The sequence below is a fragment of the Ailuropoda melanoleuca genome, chromosome 12 (genome assembly GCF_002007445.2).
Source record: "Ailuropoda melanoleuca isolate Jingjing chromosome 12, ASM200744v2, whole genome shotgun sequence".
Classification (NCBI taxonomy): Eukaryota; Metazoa; Chordata; class Mammalia; order Carnivora; family Ursidae; genus Ailuropoda; species Ailuropoda melanoleuca.
The window spans coordinates 77,449,716-77,467,824 of NC_048229.1; the positions used below are offsets into that span (position 1 = coordinate 77,449,716).

Below are 18,109 nucleotides of genomic sequence, written 5' to 3' on the forward strand. Positions count from 1 at the left end.
CTAGGGGGTAAGGCCAGCCAGCTGGCTGCAGAGCCCCTGCCCTTCCTCGCCTCTGCCCTCGGTGCTGGCACCGTGGCGAATGGCTTGCACACAAGTCGGACGCCTAGAAGCCACTGGGAGGAGGAAAGAAAAATGTGAAATGTACATGGCTGCAAGTTGTGGTCTAGAAGTTAGCACACCCACCACCTACCCAGTATCCGTTCAGAAACCTCAGTTAGCAGGTTGACTACCCCAGATACCCGAGGGCATTGAGACTGCCTCGGTTTCCCCTCCTGGTCTCCTGAACTCCCTTGCATCCCTGACTCTTGTCCCTTCAGTCTGTGGTTCTTGGGCGGCCCCCAGGCTTCAGCTGCCTTCCTATTGGCTCAGCGTTTAAAGCTTCATGATTGGTTGGTGAGGGACCAATCACAGCCCTCCTTGCAGCATACTTAAGCTCTCCTCTACTCTAGTCCCCACGCCACTCATTGGGCAGGTCTCTGCACGCAGGGGCTATGATTCCTTGACGCATTTGGCCCCAAAATCAGCTTCTGGGTGCGCAGGTGGCTCCAGCCAGCCCAAAAGCTTCCCGGAACCCCAGAGTTGGTAGGCAGCTGCGGTGGCTCCTGGAAGCTGCAGTTCAGGGAAGCAAGCTGACCCAGGCAGTGGGGATGGACAGTCTCCCTTCTGCCCCTGGGGCTCGGTCAGCCCTGCTCTGGCAGCCTCTTCCGCCAGGTCCGCTCTCCCGTTTCTTCAGCCATCCTCCTTTCTGCCTCTACCCTGTTAAAACTCCTACAGACTCCAGCCCAGGCCTTTCCAGAAATAAGATCTCTTCAGTTTCTTAGAGCAGGTAACCTGCTTATTCATCTTAGCCTTGTCAGTTCAGGGGTGCGTCTGTGGGCATCCTCGCAGGATCGGAAGTCTGCTCCCGATGGCCGTGTTTTTCCATCCTCAATGAGTACGGAAAATTGTCTGTGCGCACCTATTAATTCTTTACGTTGGTTGAGCACTTGCTCTGTGCCAGATGTTAGGATTATCCTGCCCACGTCCTCCAGTGACAGGGAGCTCCCCATAAGGCAGCCCTACTTCTCTGTCTCAAGAGAATCACCATTAGGAATCCTGCCTAAGCGGGACCCAAGACCTGTTGCCCCAGAATCATAAGGCAGACGTAGATTAGAATCAGGCCACCATGGTTCAAATCCCAGTTTCTAGCCTTGTGACTTTGAGCAAGTTATTGAACCTCCCTGAGCCCCAGTTGTTCCTGTCTAGAAAATGGGTCTAATAAATACCTACTGTTCTGAGTGTTACAAGAGAAGAGCATAGCTTAGCGCATGTTAAGGACTTAATACATGTTGTGCCCCCATTCCATGTCTACCAGTTGGTCCTAATTGAAGCATAGCAGTTAAGAGCACAGGTTTTTGGATCGGGCTAACCTACAAGAATCTTTGGGACAGTTCAGTTTCTTTCAGTCTCAGGTCCTTCATTTTTCAAGCAGGGATACTGAACAGTACCTGTGTGGTCGGGTTAGGAAGAGGCTAAGAAATGGTGCTGCTGAAGCATTTAGCACAGAGCAGGGCACGTGGGAGGTGAATAAATGTCGGTTGGCTTTATTGTTACTGTTGATCCAGTGTATTGCCCATCTCCCACCCAGGAAGGCTTCGGCAGACCCGCTTTCTGCCTGTCTCCCTTTATGCGTGGGCTTCAAAGGGCCCCGAGCCAGGAAGAGTCCAGCCATCCTTGGCCAGAGCAGCACTAGGGGCATGTGGTAGGACCTTCGCCTTGGGTCGGGCACCTGTTTGCTGGGACTCACGGTGACTCGTTTGTGTTGGATGAGACTGGGCAGGTGCTGGGGATGGTGTGAAGGTGGGGAAGGAAGGGGACTGGTGATGTCAGTGTTGAAGAACTGTCCAGGTCCAGCTCAGGAGAGGGCTGAGCCCGTGGGATCAGAATTGGGGTTCAAAGTGGCACCTGGTCCAGGTCTGGCTAGAGACCAGCACCTGGTCCCAGCACTCAGTGGCCCCAGCCAGAACTGCACACCCCTGCGCTAGCCCTGAGCCCGTGGCTAGAGGGACCTGTTGTCCAGAGATAGTCCCGCTGCTCCCAAAGTCCCAAGTGGGTGTAGCCTGAAGGGAGGGGAGGGCAGGGAGCCAGGTGGCATTATGGAAGTGACCCGGACAGGAAGACTTGCACCTGAGGGAGGACAGACCTAGTGCTGATCTCTGCTCTGCTATGTGACCTTGAGCAGGAGTTCCCACCCCACCAAGCCTCGAGTTTCCTCACCTAAAAATGGGTGCTTGCTGCTTCATTCACTCATTCATTCTAGGTAAATGCTTTTTATGTTCCTGGCCATGGGCTAGGCACTGCGCATAGAACAGCAGCCAGACCAACTTTCTGCTTTTGGGAAGACGGACAGACAGCTGCATACATAATACATCAGCCAGTGAGTGGTGGTGGGGGGAAATGAGACAGGACAGGTGCTAGAAAGTGATCACAGGGCAGCTGTTTTGGACTCTGTGCTCAGGGGAGCCATTTGACTGGTGCCTGGAGGGGCTGATCTTTGAGCAGAGACCTGAAAGAAGTGAAGAAGGGAGCCATGTGAGGGTCTGGAGGAAGGATGTGCAGGAGGGGGGGACTGCAAAGGCCCTGAGGCAGGAGAGGCCAGGCTCCTGTGAGGCTAACTGAGCTACAGAAGGTGGCCTGGAGAATTTGGGTGCTGATGTGTGCTGGATGTTTGGCCCCTGTTTGCACATCTCTCACCTCACTTCTATCCAACCGGATGGCAAGCCTGTGATGGGCTCGGGGCTGAAATGAAATCTTACTCTAAGCTCTCCTGGACTGAGGCATTCCTCTGTACTAGATTGAATAGTGTCCCCCTCAAACTCACATCTACCTGGAGCCTCAGAATAGCACCTTATTTGGAAATAAGGTCTTTACAGGTGTGACTAGTTCAGATGAGGTCCTACTGGATTAGGGTGGCCCTTAATCCAATGCCTGGTGTCGTTGATAAGAAGAGGGGAGATACATGGAGACACCCACAGGCAGGAGAAGGCCATGTGACCACAGAACAGAGACTGGAGGGCTGTGTCTACAAGCCAAGAACACCACGGGCGGCTGGCCCCCCCAGAGGCTGGAAGAGGCAGGAAGGATTCTCTCTCAGAACCTCCAGAGAGACTTTGGCCCTACCCACACCTTCATGTGGAGTTCTGGCCTCCGGGAGTGAGAGAGACGCTGCCTACGTTGTTTCAAGCCTCAGGCTGTGGTCATTCATCGCAGCAGCCCGACGGCATGCACCATCTGCTAGGCTTTCCCGAGCTCATGTTCCCTCTGCTCTTGCCCTTAAGCCTCCCTGGATTTCTGAGGAAAGGGTGTGTCCGCCTCCACGGGTGAGTGTGTGGCCTTGGCTGTGAGCTCTGCCAGGCAGTGCCGAGTGCACCCCTCCCTCTGCAAGCTCCCCCAGACCCGCCCACATCCAGCCCTGTCAGATGCTGTGAGAACGTCACTGGCCAAAACCTTTCTTTCCGTCTTTCATTAGGGAAAATTTCAGAACTACGCGTAAGTAGAGAGAACGATATAATGACCCCCACATACCCATTATCTGCCTTCAATAATTATCCATTCATATGACCCACTTTTATCCCTCCCTTTTTCTCTGCAGCATTTTATTTTTATTTTTTTATTTTTTTTTTTTAAAGATTTTATTTATTTATTTGACAGAGATAGAGACAGCCAGCGAGAGAGGGAACACAAGCAGGGGGAGTGGGAGAGGAAGAAGCAGGCTCACAGCAGAGGAGCCTGATGTGGGGCTCGATCCCATAACGCCGGGATCATGCCCTGAGCCGAAGGCAGACGCTTAACCGCTGTGCCACCCAGGCGCCCCTGCAGCATTTTAAAACAAATTCTAGATACGGAATCCTTTTGCCATCTGTCCTTTGTTATGTATCTCTATCATCAGAGGACATTTCCTTTTTCTTGCTTTTTTTTTTTTAAACCATAGTGGCAATACTCTTGTCCCGCTAGTACGTTTTCACTTCATTGGCCTGGTCCACTTCAGGTGCTGGGTCCACAGTCTGTGTTCCCCACATGCCTCAGAGATGCCTCTTTACAGTTGATTTGTTCCAAGTAGAGTGTGAACAGATCCTACCCTTTGCTTTTGGGTGACGTGTCCCTTAAATTGCCCATGGAATGGTTTATGAAGCCCACAAAATTAACTGACAGTTTACTCATATATAGAAGTCTTCACCCTTCAGGAGAAGCCTGTAGCTAATTGAATAAGGTCCTTCTCAGAAACGTTGATGCACATTTCAAGTTCTTGATACAATCATAGAAAAATTGTAGCTAAGAAAGTGGAACGTCTTCAGGTTGCTCAGTCTTGACAATTCAAAATAGGTGCCGTGGCTGAGTCGGGGCTGCTGGTGAGCTGACCACAAAGTGTCCTGTCCCTCTTTCAGAGGAGATGAAGCACAGCAAGTCTGGGGTGGGGAGTAAGGGGCTTTAAATCCCTTCATGCACCACACTGGCATGATATTGACGTGCTTCTGTTCGTGAGTAGCATGAATCACACATCTGATCATGTTTCTCTTTTTGCCTTGGCTGCTGGGAAGCTCAAGGCCAAGTGTGCAGCCCCATGTGAAACCATGAAAATAGGACCTGCATATCGATAATTTAATTCTTACTTTGATCCTGATCTTTGGCCCACTCTCCCTCTCTCTGCTTTTGTGTGTTCGTCTTTATGTTTCCTTTCATTCGTCTATAACATGAGCTACTGTGTAATAGATGTGTGAATGAGGGAGTAGATACATAAAGCAATAAAGTAAAAATCCTTTTGGGAAGTTTCTGTGGCACCCATTCACAGGAAGGACATCATCGGAGCCCCAAGAGGCAGTTATGGGAGCAGGTTGGTGTGATTGGGATATATGGCATACATGGCATTGGGAGCTGGCGTAGCAAAGGGGACCCCTTGGCCATGCTGGACCAGAGCTGGCAAGCCACCAGAGGGGCTGGGTCCTGACCTGGAGTGTTGTGGAGACGTGTCAGGGTGAGACCAAGAACTCCAACGCAGGGTCAGGGCTGCTCTCTGGACAGGCACAGTGTGGGATGACCCCCCGGGAGTCAGTGTCCGTGAAACTGCATGGGGGGATTTCAGGTGGAGGAGAACCTTTGGAGGGGGTGGTCTTCCGAGCCCTGGGGTCCCCGTAGTGCTGGCCTGGAAGCCCGGCCCTGAGCAAAAAGAAAAGAACCCACCCCCACCACCCCTCTGCCCTGTGTTCTCTCTGCAGTTTAAGAACCCCCTGATTCTGCTGCTCCTGGCCTCCACCCTGGTGAGCGTCCTCACGAAGGAGTACGAGGACGCCGTCAGTATCGCCGTGGTGAGTGTGTGGGGCAGCGCCAGCTCCCAGACCCGGCGGCCAAGGGCCTTGCAGAGTCTTCGCCTGTTTTATTATGCAAAGAAAAAGAGTGTGGCTGTAGAGGAAAAAAAATAGGAAATACAGCAGAAAGAAAAGAAAGCAAATCCTCGTCCTTCTCTGCCCCCATGGATGGAGGTGTCCTTGGTCATTTTGCCATCACTGTCTTGGCGGATACCTGGGGGACTTCTAGTTCCTTGCTGTTGGGAACAACGTGGCAGTGAACTCCTCTTCGTGACCCCACTGTGCATGCAGTAGAAAGAGCTGTGGTTTGTAAGCTGTTCCACAGACGTAACCACTGAGCACCTTTCTAAAAAGAATTTTTTCTTAATTTAGGTGAAAGTCACATGATTAAAAAATTAACCATTTTAAAGTGTACAATCCAGTAGCATTTAGCGCGTTCACAACGTTGTGCAACCAACAGCTCTTCCGAGGGCCAAAATACTTCATTGCCCTAGAGGGACCCTCCCCATCCCCACCCTAGCTCCCCTCCCCTAGACCCCTCCCCTTCCCCCCTCCCCACCCCTCTCAGGCCCTGGCAACCCCCAGTCTGCTCTCTGTCTCTACAACCTCTGCGGATATTTTATATAATGGAATCATACAGTATATGACCTTTTATATCTGGCTCCTACTGAATACCTTTTGATGACTGTCATTCCTGCTTCCCTCCATCTGTCATGTGCTCTTTTAAAATACAAAAGCAGGCTCCTTCCAAGCGATGGTATTTGTTCTGCTGTTTAAAAGGCCGAAGCTACGTCCATACCTTCTGATGTGGAATGACGTTTACAATATGTTGTGTGAAAAGGCAGTTTATAAAAGAATATGCCTGTACCATAGGATCCTGTGTGTTATGTCTCTGAGGAAAAATCTAGAAGGGTACCCTAAAATGTGAACCTTTGGATGCCAGAATTTGGGATGATTTTTTTGTTCTTTTTTTGGAGGGGGCTCATCTGTTTTATAAATCTACGTGTGCTTGTTTTGCAAGAAGAAAGGAAATTTATTTGGAAAGGTGAGGTGCTGCACCCCACCTTCCGTGGGCTCATCACTCACTCACCCGACAGCTGGGTGCTGACTCCACCTTCCCATTTGCTCCCTAGGCTGTGCTCATCGTGGTCACTGTCGCCTTCATCCAGGTGTGTAATTAGTTCCTGAGGTCTTGGTTGGGGTAACCCGGATGTGATGGTGTGGAGTTCCCACCCTTGATTACCATGTTCACCTGCCAGGAATACAGGTCCGAGAAATCACTAGAAGAGCTGACCAAGCTGGTTCCTCCCGAATGTAACTGGTAAGTCAGAGTTTCCCTGGAACTTTCTGGTTCATCAGAGGAGCCAGTGGGCTGGTGAGTTTGGCAAAAGTTGTGTCCCTTGCAGCATGATGGAGGAGGACCATGTCTTTCCAGGGGGTGGGAGACCTGGCATCTGCCCTGCAGCAGATCACTGTGTGTCCTTGGGCATGTCATTCCACCTCTCTGGGCCTTGAGTCTCTCATCAGGGTCTAATCGGGGTGCCTGGGCTGGGGCCACATATGGCGGGAATGGCTTTGGGAAGAGGGTGGTATGGTGTGCAAAGCTGTGCCCATTTTTCCTACAGAGAGCATTCAGAGGTTACATTAGATTCTCCGAAAGGGGATGAGAGGAGCTGGCGATGCAGGGCTGGAACAGGCCAAAGCTTCAGGCCGCTGGGCTGTGGGGCGAGACGGTGCAAGGGTGACCTCCAACTGGCCACGTGCCTCGCCTCACAGCCCTACTGGCCTTGTTCCTGCGTGGACATTTCCACGGCACCTCCTGTTACCACACAACCTTCCCCAAAAACGTTTACAAAGGAGAAAGGAAGGACCAAACTACAGTGCTGTGTGCTAGAACTTTCTGGAATGTTCTGTAATCCCCACTGTCCACTGCGGCACCATTACTACGACCACTGAGGACTTGGTGTCGCTGGGGTGACTGGGGGAGTGAGTGCTTCATCTTCCTCAGCGTAAATTGCCGGGGGGGCTCGTGGCTGCCTTCGAGGATGGCAGAGGCTTAGAGCAGCGCCTGGGGTTGCCGCTCCTGGGAAGAGAAGCCGCGTACACAGAGGAGAAGGTGTTCGGGGCCCGGCTTTTTCTGTATTTAGTGTCTAGTAAGCCAGTACTCCGTATGCTTACTCTCCTTGTAGAAACGGACTGATGTCAGAAAAGCTCTAAGCGCCCCCTCCCCCGACCGGCTCTGCTGAGGCTGCTTGGGGGCCACACATCTTTCCCAAATATGCACGTGTTGCTCAAAAGACAGTAGCAAAGTATGTCACGATCCTAAGGGCTTCGGAAGGGTTTAAACATATGGTAACTCTCTTTCCTGAAAGACGATGTTCGGAGAAGAACCTTCACGTATATTTAGATATAAATGACACAAGTACGCCCCACAGCTGGGGATAGAAAGATCTAGTGGAATGAGTCCCACCTCTCACGGAGCCAGCAAGCGAGGGGCGTGTGTGTGTGTGTGTAACACAAGGCAGAGAATAATGAGTAACAGAGACAAAAAGAGGATGATGTGAAAGCGTGAGAGAAGGTGAGTCGATTCTAGAAGGTTCCCTGGGGGCACTACAAATGTCTGAGCTTACTAAGTAGACAAACAAGGTGGTCAGAAATCCAGATGTGGGATGTGTGATGTCCTCACACGAACAAAGAGAAACATAAATGATTTACCTGATTTGAGGATCTGATCCTGAGTTTAAATATCAAGTCTTGGCCTTTCGGGTGAATAGTAGGCATTATTGTCCCCGGAAGTCACTGCCGAAGGACGATTTTATGTTCAAGGACAGCGGTGGCCGGCAGGCGGGCAGGGCGCTGAAGGTGAGCAACCTCTGGCTCCGCATTGGAGGCCTGTCGTAGCAGCCGGAAGAGACCGCTGTCACGTGGGCCCCTCCTGGTTCCCTCCGTCCTGTGGCACTGAGTGCATCTTTAGTGAGCGCCTACTGTGTGCCAGGAGAGAGAGTGCCAGGGGGACGTGGGTGAACCAGAAGACGAGGGGGCGCTCACACTCCTCCCAGGGGAGGCAGATAATAAATGGAAGGAGCAAGGTGCCTTTGGACTTGGCAGGTGCATTAAAGCCAAAATGGCCCCCCAAACCCGAAGCACAGAAAACCCTTCCAGAGATGTAGTGGCATGCGGTGGAAGAGCCGGAATGGTTCCGAAGAGCTGCCGAGCAGGCTGTGCTGTCTGACAGTTGGGGAGGAGCTGACATTTAGGGGGAGACCTGAGGACTAGAAGGAGCCAGCCGGGGAAAGAGCTGAGGGAACAGCAGGTGCATGTCTGATGGGTGCTCTTGGCTGCAGGGACAGCTCAGCCACCCAGACTGGAGAAATTGTGTCATCTCCTGGCAAGGGACATGAGGTTGGGAGGGCAGTGTGGTTGGTTAGTTTGAGAAGGCACCGAGGACCGGGTCCTTTGATTTCGTCACTCTGCCATCCTCCGCTTGTCGGCTCTGTTCTCTGGCTGGCTCCCCTCGTGCTCCCAAGACCCTGCTGCAGCTCCAGGCATCAGAGGCAGACTTCTTCCAACAGAAGAAGAGGTGTGTGTGTGTGTGTGTGTGTGTGTGTGTCTCTACAGAACGAGGAAACCTTTCTCTCAAGTCCCCAGCAAATGTCCACTCATGCCTCAAACCCAGCGCTATGGAACATGCCTGGGTCTAAGCCAATCGTGGGAGAGGGTGGGATCACCCCAGTGGTGTTAGTTGGTCAGGACCCCCTCCCTAGAACAGACGGCTCTGGGGGAAAGGGTGGCTATCTGAACAAGAGAGGATTCTGTTAACAAAGAAGAGGAGAATGTCCTCTTCAACGTGCAAGGTTGGCAGAGACCATGAGACAGCAAAGAGCCGTGTGTGCTGGAAGGCTGGATGGCCCGAGGGGGGAGCAGCAGGAGCGGGGGAGGAGACAGGTCCCGGTCAAGGGGGCCTTAACAGGGCCTCTGGGTTTGAGTCCAAGGACATCGAAAGCCACTGGAGATTTGGAGCAGGACGGAGTTGTGACCTGATTTTTTGTGTTTTAAGAGCTCTTTGGCCACTGGGTAGAGGACAAATCAAAGAAGGCCAGAGGTGGGGCAGGAGTCCAGCGGGGGCTGCAGCGTCGGGAGGGGGGCGGCTGCCATTGGAGCCTGTGCACAGAAGCACGTGCATTGTTCCCGGCACAGCTGGGAGGAGGGGTCAGGGCCCCATAGGAAAGGAGGTCCCAGGCTTCTTGTTGTTCAGAATGCTCCCCCAACCCTGCCCCGGGCTCTGATGAGGCTCTTCCGTGCTGACTGCTGGAGACGGCTCTCCCTTGCCAGCGTCCTATCTTCTCTGAGGACAGAAGTGCTGCTAGCTATTGGTTCCATTAAGGACCTACACCTGCAGAAGCTTCTGGAGGCCATGTGGCTCCGCCTTGTTTCCAGGCACGATACACAGTCGTAGTAGCCCCATTTTTCAGATGAGGCCCAGGGTCTCCCAGAAGCCACACATTTTTCCAAGTCTTTTAGAATATGTGAATTTAAAGTATAATAAAACCATAAAGGCACAAGGGTTTGTCCATAACTGAAAGAGAAGGTGTGATTCTCTATTCTTTGCTCAAGTTTATTAAAGCATCCAAAAATGGGATGTGATCGACGTGTTTTTGCTTTTTCCCATTTCAAATGCAGCATAAGAGAAGGAAAACTCCAGCATCTGCTTGCACGAGACCTGGTTCCCGGAGACATTGTGTCTCTCTCGATTGGAGACCGGATCCCTGCAGACATCCGTCTCACTGAGGTGAGGGGTCCCGAACCCTGGTTTGTGTGATATGCAGACACTTAGCTTATCCGAGGCAGGCATTCTCTGTCGCTCACACATTCACACACGTACATGCACGTACGCAAGGCATGAAGTTAGCAAGCAAGCTCATTGTAAACACAAATTGTATTTCATAAATTATTTATTCCCATTTTCAGTAAAAGCCTAACAAAGTTTGGCGTCATGAGTTTCTGGTTTATAGCAGGCTGCAGTAGCAAATTAAACCAAGCTGGGGCTGAGAAATGAGGCAAGAGTTGCTTCCGGAAACAGCTATTCTGATGTCAGAAAGAGGAGATACCAGATTGCTGAATGACGAGGAGGGAAGCAGACCCATGAAGACGTCACTCGTAGCCCAAGCTTTTACAGTTGTGTGGTCTGGGGACATTGGGCGGGGGGGCAAGCTGTTTCCCTGACCTTTGTGGGTGTCTGGGCGTCACAGGCTCGCAGGACAATCCCTGAGGCTGTTGGAGATAATCCCAGATTCCTGAGAAAAGGTTAAGTCCAGGTCAGAGGGATCTGTTGCTGGGGTAATCTGTTTTATGAAAGCTTCCAAGAATACTAAAGAGTTAAGGCTTTCAGTGATAAAGGGTTAGGCGCAGGTTATCTCCCGGGTTTATTTCCTTCCTTCTGGAGGACGTGTTTTCAGGAACCGTAGGATTGTTGGCATGCTGTGAAAACGGTGGCCTGGAAGGGCAGGTGGGGAAGGGCAAAGAGAGACATGTGGGCTTCCATAGCCCTCTGCCCCTGACTCTCAGATCTCCCGGCAGGGCGGGGGCCCGGGGTGAGCGGGCTGGGGCAGTCTCTCTCAGGTTCATGCCATTCCTCTGTCCTCAGCAGAACGGGTTCCTCACCGTCCTCTACGCCCCACACCTCTGCACGAGCATTCAGGGTCTGACTCCAAGTCCAGGGCACATGGGTCCCCTTAGAGGAGCCCTTCTCCAGGGGCCAGTCCACACCCACAAGGAAGTTCTGACATTGTCGGCTTCACAGAGCAGTGGGCTCTGCCTCCCAGTTTGAGGAGTCCCCAGCTATGGGGTGCGTTCCAGATGCTGGGTAGCCGATATGGAGGACATGTGTCCGACGCAGGTGCTCCCCAGAGGCTGTGCCTCGAGGTGGTTAGTGCCCTGGGGCTGGGCATTGGCCTGAGTTTGAATCGTGGGCCTTTCATTCACAAGCTGGGTGACCTGGAGCAAGTTACTTAACCTTTCTGTGCCCCAGTTTCCCCATCTGTAAGATGGGGGATGACCATGCCTGTAGGGTAAACATTTCATGACGTCATAGACAGAGAGTGCTCAGAGCAGTGCCCGACGCAGGTGAGTGACGGGCACGTGTTAGAAATCAGGGGCCCGCCCTGGGTTTCACATCCCTGCCCTGCACCTCCCAGCATAGGACTTTGGGTACGGATTGGCCGCTCTGGGCCTGGTTTGCGCATCTATGAAAGGGGTTAGCGTTGGTTCCACCTTGAGGAAGTAAGACCCACAACGCAGTCAGCCCCGTGCCCGGGGTGACGTGAGCGGTCACTGCATATCAGCAGTGGCTGCACTGTGCTCCCTTGCCCAGCTCTCCAGCAGTCCCTGAAACAGCTCTTAACCCCCAGGTAACTCTCTATTTCAGCGCGTTTTCTTCCTGTCCTGCTTATGTTAAATTCAATCGGACCTGCTCTTGACACCCCAGGATGCCCTCTTCCCCAGGCCACAGGCCAAACACTGCAGATTTCCCTTTTGGTGTTTTGCACAACTCCAGTGAACAGTCAGTAGCTTTGTTCATTCAGCGGGGTATTTGTGTCAGCTATTAAATTCTGAGACTCAGGAGAGCTTTATATATAGTGTAAAGCCATTTAAGTCCAGGAAACAGTAGGTTCAAGAACGTTCTTAAGATAAGTCAACCAAACACTAGCACTTTTTGCATTGTGTGTGGGGGGTCACAAAACATTCTGTGTTCCCATAATTAAGAAAGGTCATGGCCTGGGGGAAGGCTGACCTGAACCAGCCAGTGGAGCAGGGTCACTGCTCACTCTTTTTCCTCTCCCACTTCTGGCATGAAAAGGGTATTGAATGGGATCTGTCAGGGCTCCAAGTAATGCTTTGTCTCCGAGGTGGGAGGTTGGCTGGGTGTGCGGGACAGGAGGAGTCTTGTCTGCACATGAGCAGGAAGTGACCAGAGCCCTCAATTGTCTTTAGGCCCAGCCTCCTCTGGGTGACCACTGGTATCACATGGGTTCTGTGCCTAGACTGTTTTCCACTCGCCCCCTCGGCTGACATGGTGCCTGGGAGGTCACCAGAAACTACACATACACACGCCCATGCACACACACATGCACACAGCCAGCTTTGTTCCTTCTTGGTCCAGACACTCCCCCTTACTCCCTGCCTCCCTCTGTTTCTCTCCTCTGGAGAGAACTAATGCATATATATATATAAAGTCAGGTGTGTGCTAACTGCTGGGTAGAAACTGCCTCCTTCCATCTCCCAACAACCTTAAGGGAACACCACTCAATTTTCTGACTTTAGCACAAGGACACAGAAGCCTGGAGAGACCGAACAGCCCGCCTGAGGTCATGCAGCCCTAAGTGGGGGAGGAGGATTTGAACTCAGGTCTTTGGGCTGCAGAGCCCACATCTGTCACCACCCACATTGTGTGCTCTCTTCCTGCGATCAGCTGTTCTGACTTTTTCCAGCTCCCTTTCTCTCCATCTGGGTTTCCTCCCTGTATGTGTCTCCTAGGGCTGCTGTAACAAATGACCACATACAGAGTGGTGTAAGACAACACAGATGTGTTCTCTTATAGTTCTGGTGGTCAGAATGAAAATCAGTTTCACTAGGTGGGGAAAAGAAAATCAAGGTGTTGGAATTTAAAAACAGAACAAATAAACCTGAGGAAGAGTTAAAGCTCATATCTTGGTTTGGAAGGTTGGGGTGTTGACTGAGCCTCGACCTGTAAGATTCCTGCCAATCCCAAATTGACTTTAATGAAATATATTCAGGATTAAATACGTTTAATTGAAGGATGTTCTGTAGACCAGAATAAGCTCTGAGTCTTAGTGACCTTTGCCTGTTTCCACATGCCTGCTTAGTTCCACTTACTGCCAATTCTCTTGTTCCTCTGGGCTGTCTCCACTGCCCATGCCCACTGCCACCCCTCATCGACAGCCTTCCTCTGTCGTGCTCGAGCTGTATTTCTTGGACTGTAGGCTTCCCATCCCAATGCAGCTGGCTACCTCTTCCAACATCTAACATGATTTTGCGATCTCACTCACCTCTCTTCCCTGCTCAAGACTTTTCCTGGCTCCTCTTTACTTATAAGGTACTATCCAAATTTCTTAACCAATGCCAGATGCAGTTGAGTTCAACTACACCTTCCACAAGTGCTCTGCTCCACGTGGACCAAACCTTCTGTCCTCTTGCCTGTGTCCCCTCCATTCAGTGCAGCTTGTGGCCGGACAGCTCTCCATCCTGCTGTGGCTTCAGCACCGGGGACAGTACCCATTTTGCAGCCCTCCCCCCTGCCCCCAAGAATCTTACCCCAAAGAGGGTGAATTGGTGCCCATCCTCAGCACACTGGGCTGCTGTCCTGTTAATGCTGGTGGGGTACTGGGAGAAGAGAGGTCTTTTCTTTGCCTCGCCCTCCTCTCAGTTGCTTTGGCCAAGCGTGTTATTACCAAGTTCAGGCATCATCAACCCCCCACCTTGCCTTCTTTCCCTTCCCTGCCTGATTCACTCACCAAACGTCTGCTCATCCTAAAGAGCCGTTTCAAGTCCCCGATTCCCCAGGAACTCTCCTCTTCCAGCTTATCCCCCCAACCCAAGTGCTCCACCCTCCTGTTCCCCACTCCCAAGCTACAGATCAGATCTGACAAGAACATCAGATTGTAATAATTACAGCTCCCGGCTTCGGTCAATGGAGGGGTTCCCTTCCCACTGTTGACTTCCTGTTTTTATTGTGGAGTTACTTAAATGTGAACAGACATAAAGTTAGGTACAAATTCCATGTGTTTCAAACTTTATGAAACTGTAAACCTAAGCCAAAATTTGCAAGTAAGTACAACTTACTCAAATTATCATCATGTCCCATGAGACAGTGTTTTCTGGAAACTAAATCCCTGCTTTCCATGGGGATGTGCCGATTTCTGCTGCCTGTGGTCTGTGGTGTCGGCAGCCGGTGGTGGCGGGTGACTCCGTCTTCCCATTTTTCTTCCTTCGTTGTGTTAGGAGCCACTCCAGGAAGTCCTTTGACTTGCCCTTGATGCCCTAAAGATATAAAAAACAAACACAAACTCTGTTGGTAGTTGTGTCTGTGATTAATAGAGTAAGAAATATATAGGCTTCAATGAGCCAGGGATTCCCTCCTCTCTCTCATGAGAGACCAGAAGTGGAGGGTCCGGAGCCAATATGGCGGCTCCACTGTGGGACAAAGGGCCAGGGCTTTTCCTAGCCCCTCACTCTGCCGTCCCATGCTTGTAACGTGGCTCTGGGGCCACTATAACGAAGACCCAGGTAGGGAGGAGGAGGAGCCAGAAGGGTGAAGAGGGCCGTCAGCTCAGCCACCTCCACATATCCTACCCAGGACTGTCGGTGACTTCTTATGTCCCGTTGTCCAGAAGGTAGAGACACTGAGCTGCAAGGGAAGCTGGGAAATAACACTGGGGCGGGGGGACATGGCCACCTGCAACTCCTAATACGATTCCCAGTGGGGGTTCTGTTAGGAAGGGGGGGATGGGTATTATACATTCAAGGGGTAGCTCTTATCATCCATGGGGCCTGGGATCCCATGACAGCGTGCATATTTGTAAAAGGTAGTTATGAATTTTTTAAATTTGAGAGTGTAGAGAACTCACCAGCCCCTGTTTGAATAGTGCCTATCTGTTCTCTCGTGAGCTTGTAGGAAGATGGCTTCTCAAAGCTGGTCTTCTCTGCTGAAATGACAAGGCCTTAGGGGCAGAGCTCACCCTGGACCCTTATATCCTCCATAGTATCTGGCACAGTTCTGGCTGCAGGGGACTCACCTCTTGAGTGAAACCTACTGGGTCTGTGTCAGTTTTGCAAGATGGTTGAGAGTGCAGTTGCTGGAACCAGAGCCTTGGTTCACACTTCTGCTCTGCCACGAAGCAGCTGTGTAAAGTTGAGCAAGTTACTTGATTGAGTTACCTAATTGCTCCATGTCTCAGTTTCCCCATATGTAAAATGGAGAAACCAATAGCATCTTTCGTGGAGGGTGTAGAGACTAAGAGATAGGCCTTGTGAAGTGCTTGGTGCAGGGCCCAGCACATCATAGAAGTTCTGGAAATGTCAGCACCTCCCTCCTTCGTGTGTGTGTGTGTGTGTGTGTGTGTGTGGGCGCGCACACGCGCTGTGCCCATGTGTGATTCCTGGTGTTAATGTAACCTTAGGCTGTTACTGAATAACCTGGCTCAGTGATGCTCAAAGCGTGTGGATTGTGTGGGGGCCTCCGAGGTGGGCAGGACGCGGAATGTCTGGAGAAAGGCACAGGTGCTTTGAATACTTTCCAAACCAGACATCAGAGCCAACGTCTCTGGAAGACAGTGGTTCAGGAAAGGCAAGCACACCTGTGCTTGGAGTAGCTGGGGACCAGCAGCTCCAGCTGTCTCCCGAGGCATCTCCCAGGCCACCCGTCTGTTCAACATGGTCAATGCCAGATCAGTCATTTTGATCTGTTGGCAAGATGAAAGTGATTTCTCAGAACCTAAAGATCACGTTCAAATTTAAGCATGCAAGCTTTCTTTAATGCGCCTAAGGAAACTATCTGAAGTTCCTGAATTCCGTATCAAACTCAGGGGCTTCTCGTTTGTGATTTTAGAAGTGACCGTTAGTATCAGGGATGGTCCCCAGGAACCTAATTTTTTTTCCCTGCCAATATAGTCTTAGGAGTTTGTTTAGGAAAGACTTCATTTCAGTATCCTGCCAGGTCAGTACAGGTAACCCAGGCAAAAATTCCTTTACAACCCGACTCCAGGTCCTAGCAGAGGGACGTCTTCTGCTTGGAGCTGCATGCCCGCTATGTAGGTGCCCAGTGCTCAGGACTCATTCTTGGCCGTCAGGGGCACGATCTCTTATGCACAGGACACTCTTCCCAGTTGAGAAGTTTTACAGGGGAACAGTGATCCGTTCTGTGCTTTTAAAATCCATTCTCAGGCTGAAGGGGCAGAGTCCATTGTCTTTTCCCCTTCTAGGTCACAGACCTCCTGGTAGACGAGTCCAGCTTCACAGGAGAAGCCGAGCCATGCAGTAAGACGGACAGCCCGCTGACGGGCGGAGGGGACCTCAGCACTCTGAGCAACATTGTCTTCATGGGGACGCTGGTGCAGTACGGGAAGGGGAAGGTAAGCCCCGGGGACCTTGGCCGCCCTCACCAGCAGGCTTCCAGCCTCAGACCTCACGCTCCTCTCTCCTGAACACAGGGAGTCGTGATTGGAACAGGGGAAAGGTCCCAGTTCGGAGAAGTGTTCAAGATGATGCAGGCTGAAGAGGTAAGGGCCAGTGGGGGCTTTGGTTTTCTTGTAGGCTGGGGTTTGAGATTACTGTCGGCTACTGATACCAGCCCGGCTCCCTCCTTAGGAATGAGGATGATGTGGTTAATACGAGTTCACACTTTTCACGCTTTTAAAAATTTATCGAACAGCATCTACTAGGAGTTTGTTGTCAAGATATAACTTCCAGCCAGTAACATGCACAGACCTTAGTGTAGAGGTCAGTGAGTTTTTATATACGTGCACCCCTGTGGAATCATCACTCTACTCAAGATACGAAAAAGCCAGGCAGAAGCTACTGGGGTCTCCTCTCATAAACCCGTTGTTCTCATCCTTTCAGACGCCTAAGACCCCACTACAGAAAAGCATGGACAAGCTGGGGAAGCAGTTGACGCTTTTCTCGTTTGGCATCATTGGTGAGTGGAGCGTCTGCGCTGGATCCAGGGGACAGAGGGGAGCTGTCCTGAGCAGCCATGGCTGTTTCTCAAATATCGTGCTGCTCACTTGGGTGGGGACCGAGGGATGGGACTGGAGACTCTAATGGCACCAAGAGGTTTCTGGGTTAGCCCAGGCTAACTGTGACACGCAGCCTGACATTGTAATGGCTTCCCATGGTCAGGGTGTGTTTCTTGCTCACACCACAGTCCGTGGGCACGTTCCTGATTGAGTGGCTTTCCTGGGTAGGTCCCCTCCAAATACCAGCTCAGGGTCTTGGGCCCCTACCGTATGATTGCTCTCTCAGCCTCCAGGTCCTCAGAGAGAGGCCGTTCTCCTCACTTGTTCATCCAGCAAGTGGGCAATGCAGGAACGCAGAGGCTTATGTGGGAAATGTTTAAGGCACGGGCCGGCAAGTGAGGTCATCACCTTGGCCCATTCTTGATTGGCCAGAATGGAGTCACATGGCCTACCTAACCACAAAGGAGACTGGGAGGTGTGGTTCAGCGGTGCACCCAGCCATATTTCTGTGCCACCAAGCAGGCTGTGCCTGGGCTTATGCCTCTTGGCCATCGGCAATACACCGAACAGCATCGATATGACGCTCGAACCCAAATGTAGGTCTTAAGCCTGCGTATCCCCATGGGGCCGCCCTGGCCCCTTCACCGGCTCCTTCCTGCCATCTCCAGCTCTGGCTTTGATTCTCTGTTCTTCACGCCCAGCTTTAAGGATCCGTGGGCTCCTGGCCCATGGCACATTCTCGATCAACACTTGTTGAGTCAACGAGTTAATAAGGGAACCAGCCAACAACCCCCTGCCCATAGCACAGGCAGTGATGAGAGGTGGTCCCAGTGAGTCTCCCTAAAACCGTGGAGCCAGAGACAGTTCGTGAAAGAGCTCTCCCTCCTAGAAACACTTGTAGTCCTTGGGCCACGCAGATGCATGAATTCATTTACCGAGTGTCTTATGACACGCTACTCACTGGGATCAGGTCAGGGGCTACCAAGATGGGTCAAACACGGCTTCTCCCCTCTGAAG

At 51.7% G+C, this 18,109-nt stretch overlaps 1 protein-coding gene across 4 annotated transcripts in view; it reads left to right on the forward strand.

Moving 5' to 3' along the window:
* ATP2C2 (ATPase secretory pathway Ca2+ transporting 2) overlaps positions 1-18,109 on the forward strand; it is an 83,056-nt gene that overhangs the window by 44,506 nt on the left and 20,441 nt on the right. For all 4 annotated transcript variants that reach the window (XM_034672905.1, XM_034672906.1, XM_034672908.1 and 1 more), the window contains 7 exons: positions 5,253-5,342; positions 6,476-6,511; positions 6,602-6,663; positions 10,023-10,131; positions 16,340-16,489; positions 16,568-16,636; positions 16,977-17,052. In XM_034672905.1, coding sequence (XP_034528796.1) covers positions 5,253-5,342; positions 6,476-6,511; positions 6,602-6,663; positions 10,023-10,131; positions 16,340-16,489; positions 16,568-16,636; positions 16,977-17,052 — 592 coding nt within the window. The remainder of the gene's footprint in view (positions 1-5,252; positions 5,343-6,475; positions 6,512-6,601; positions 6,664-10,022; positions 10,132-16,339; positions 16,490-16,567; positions 16,637-16,976; positions 17,053-18,109) is intronic.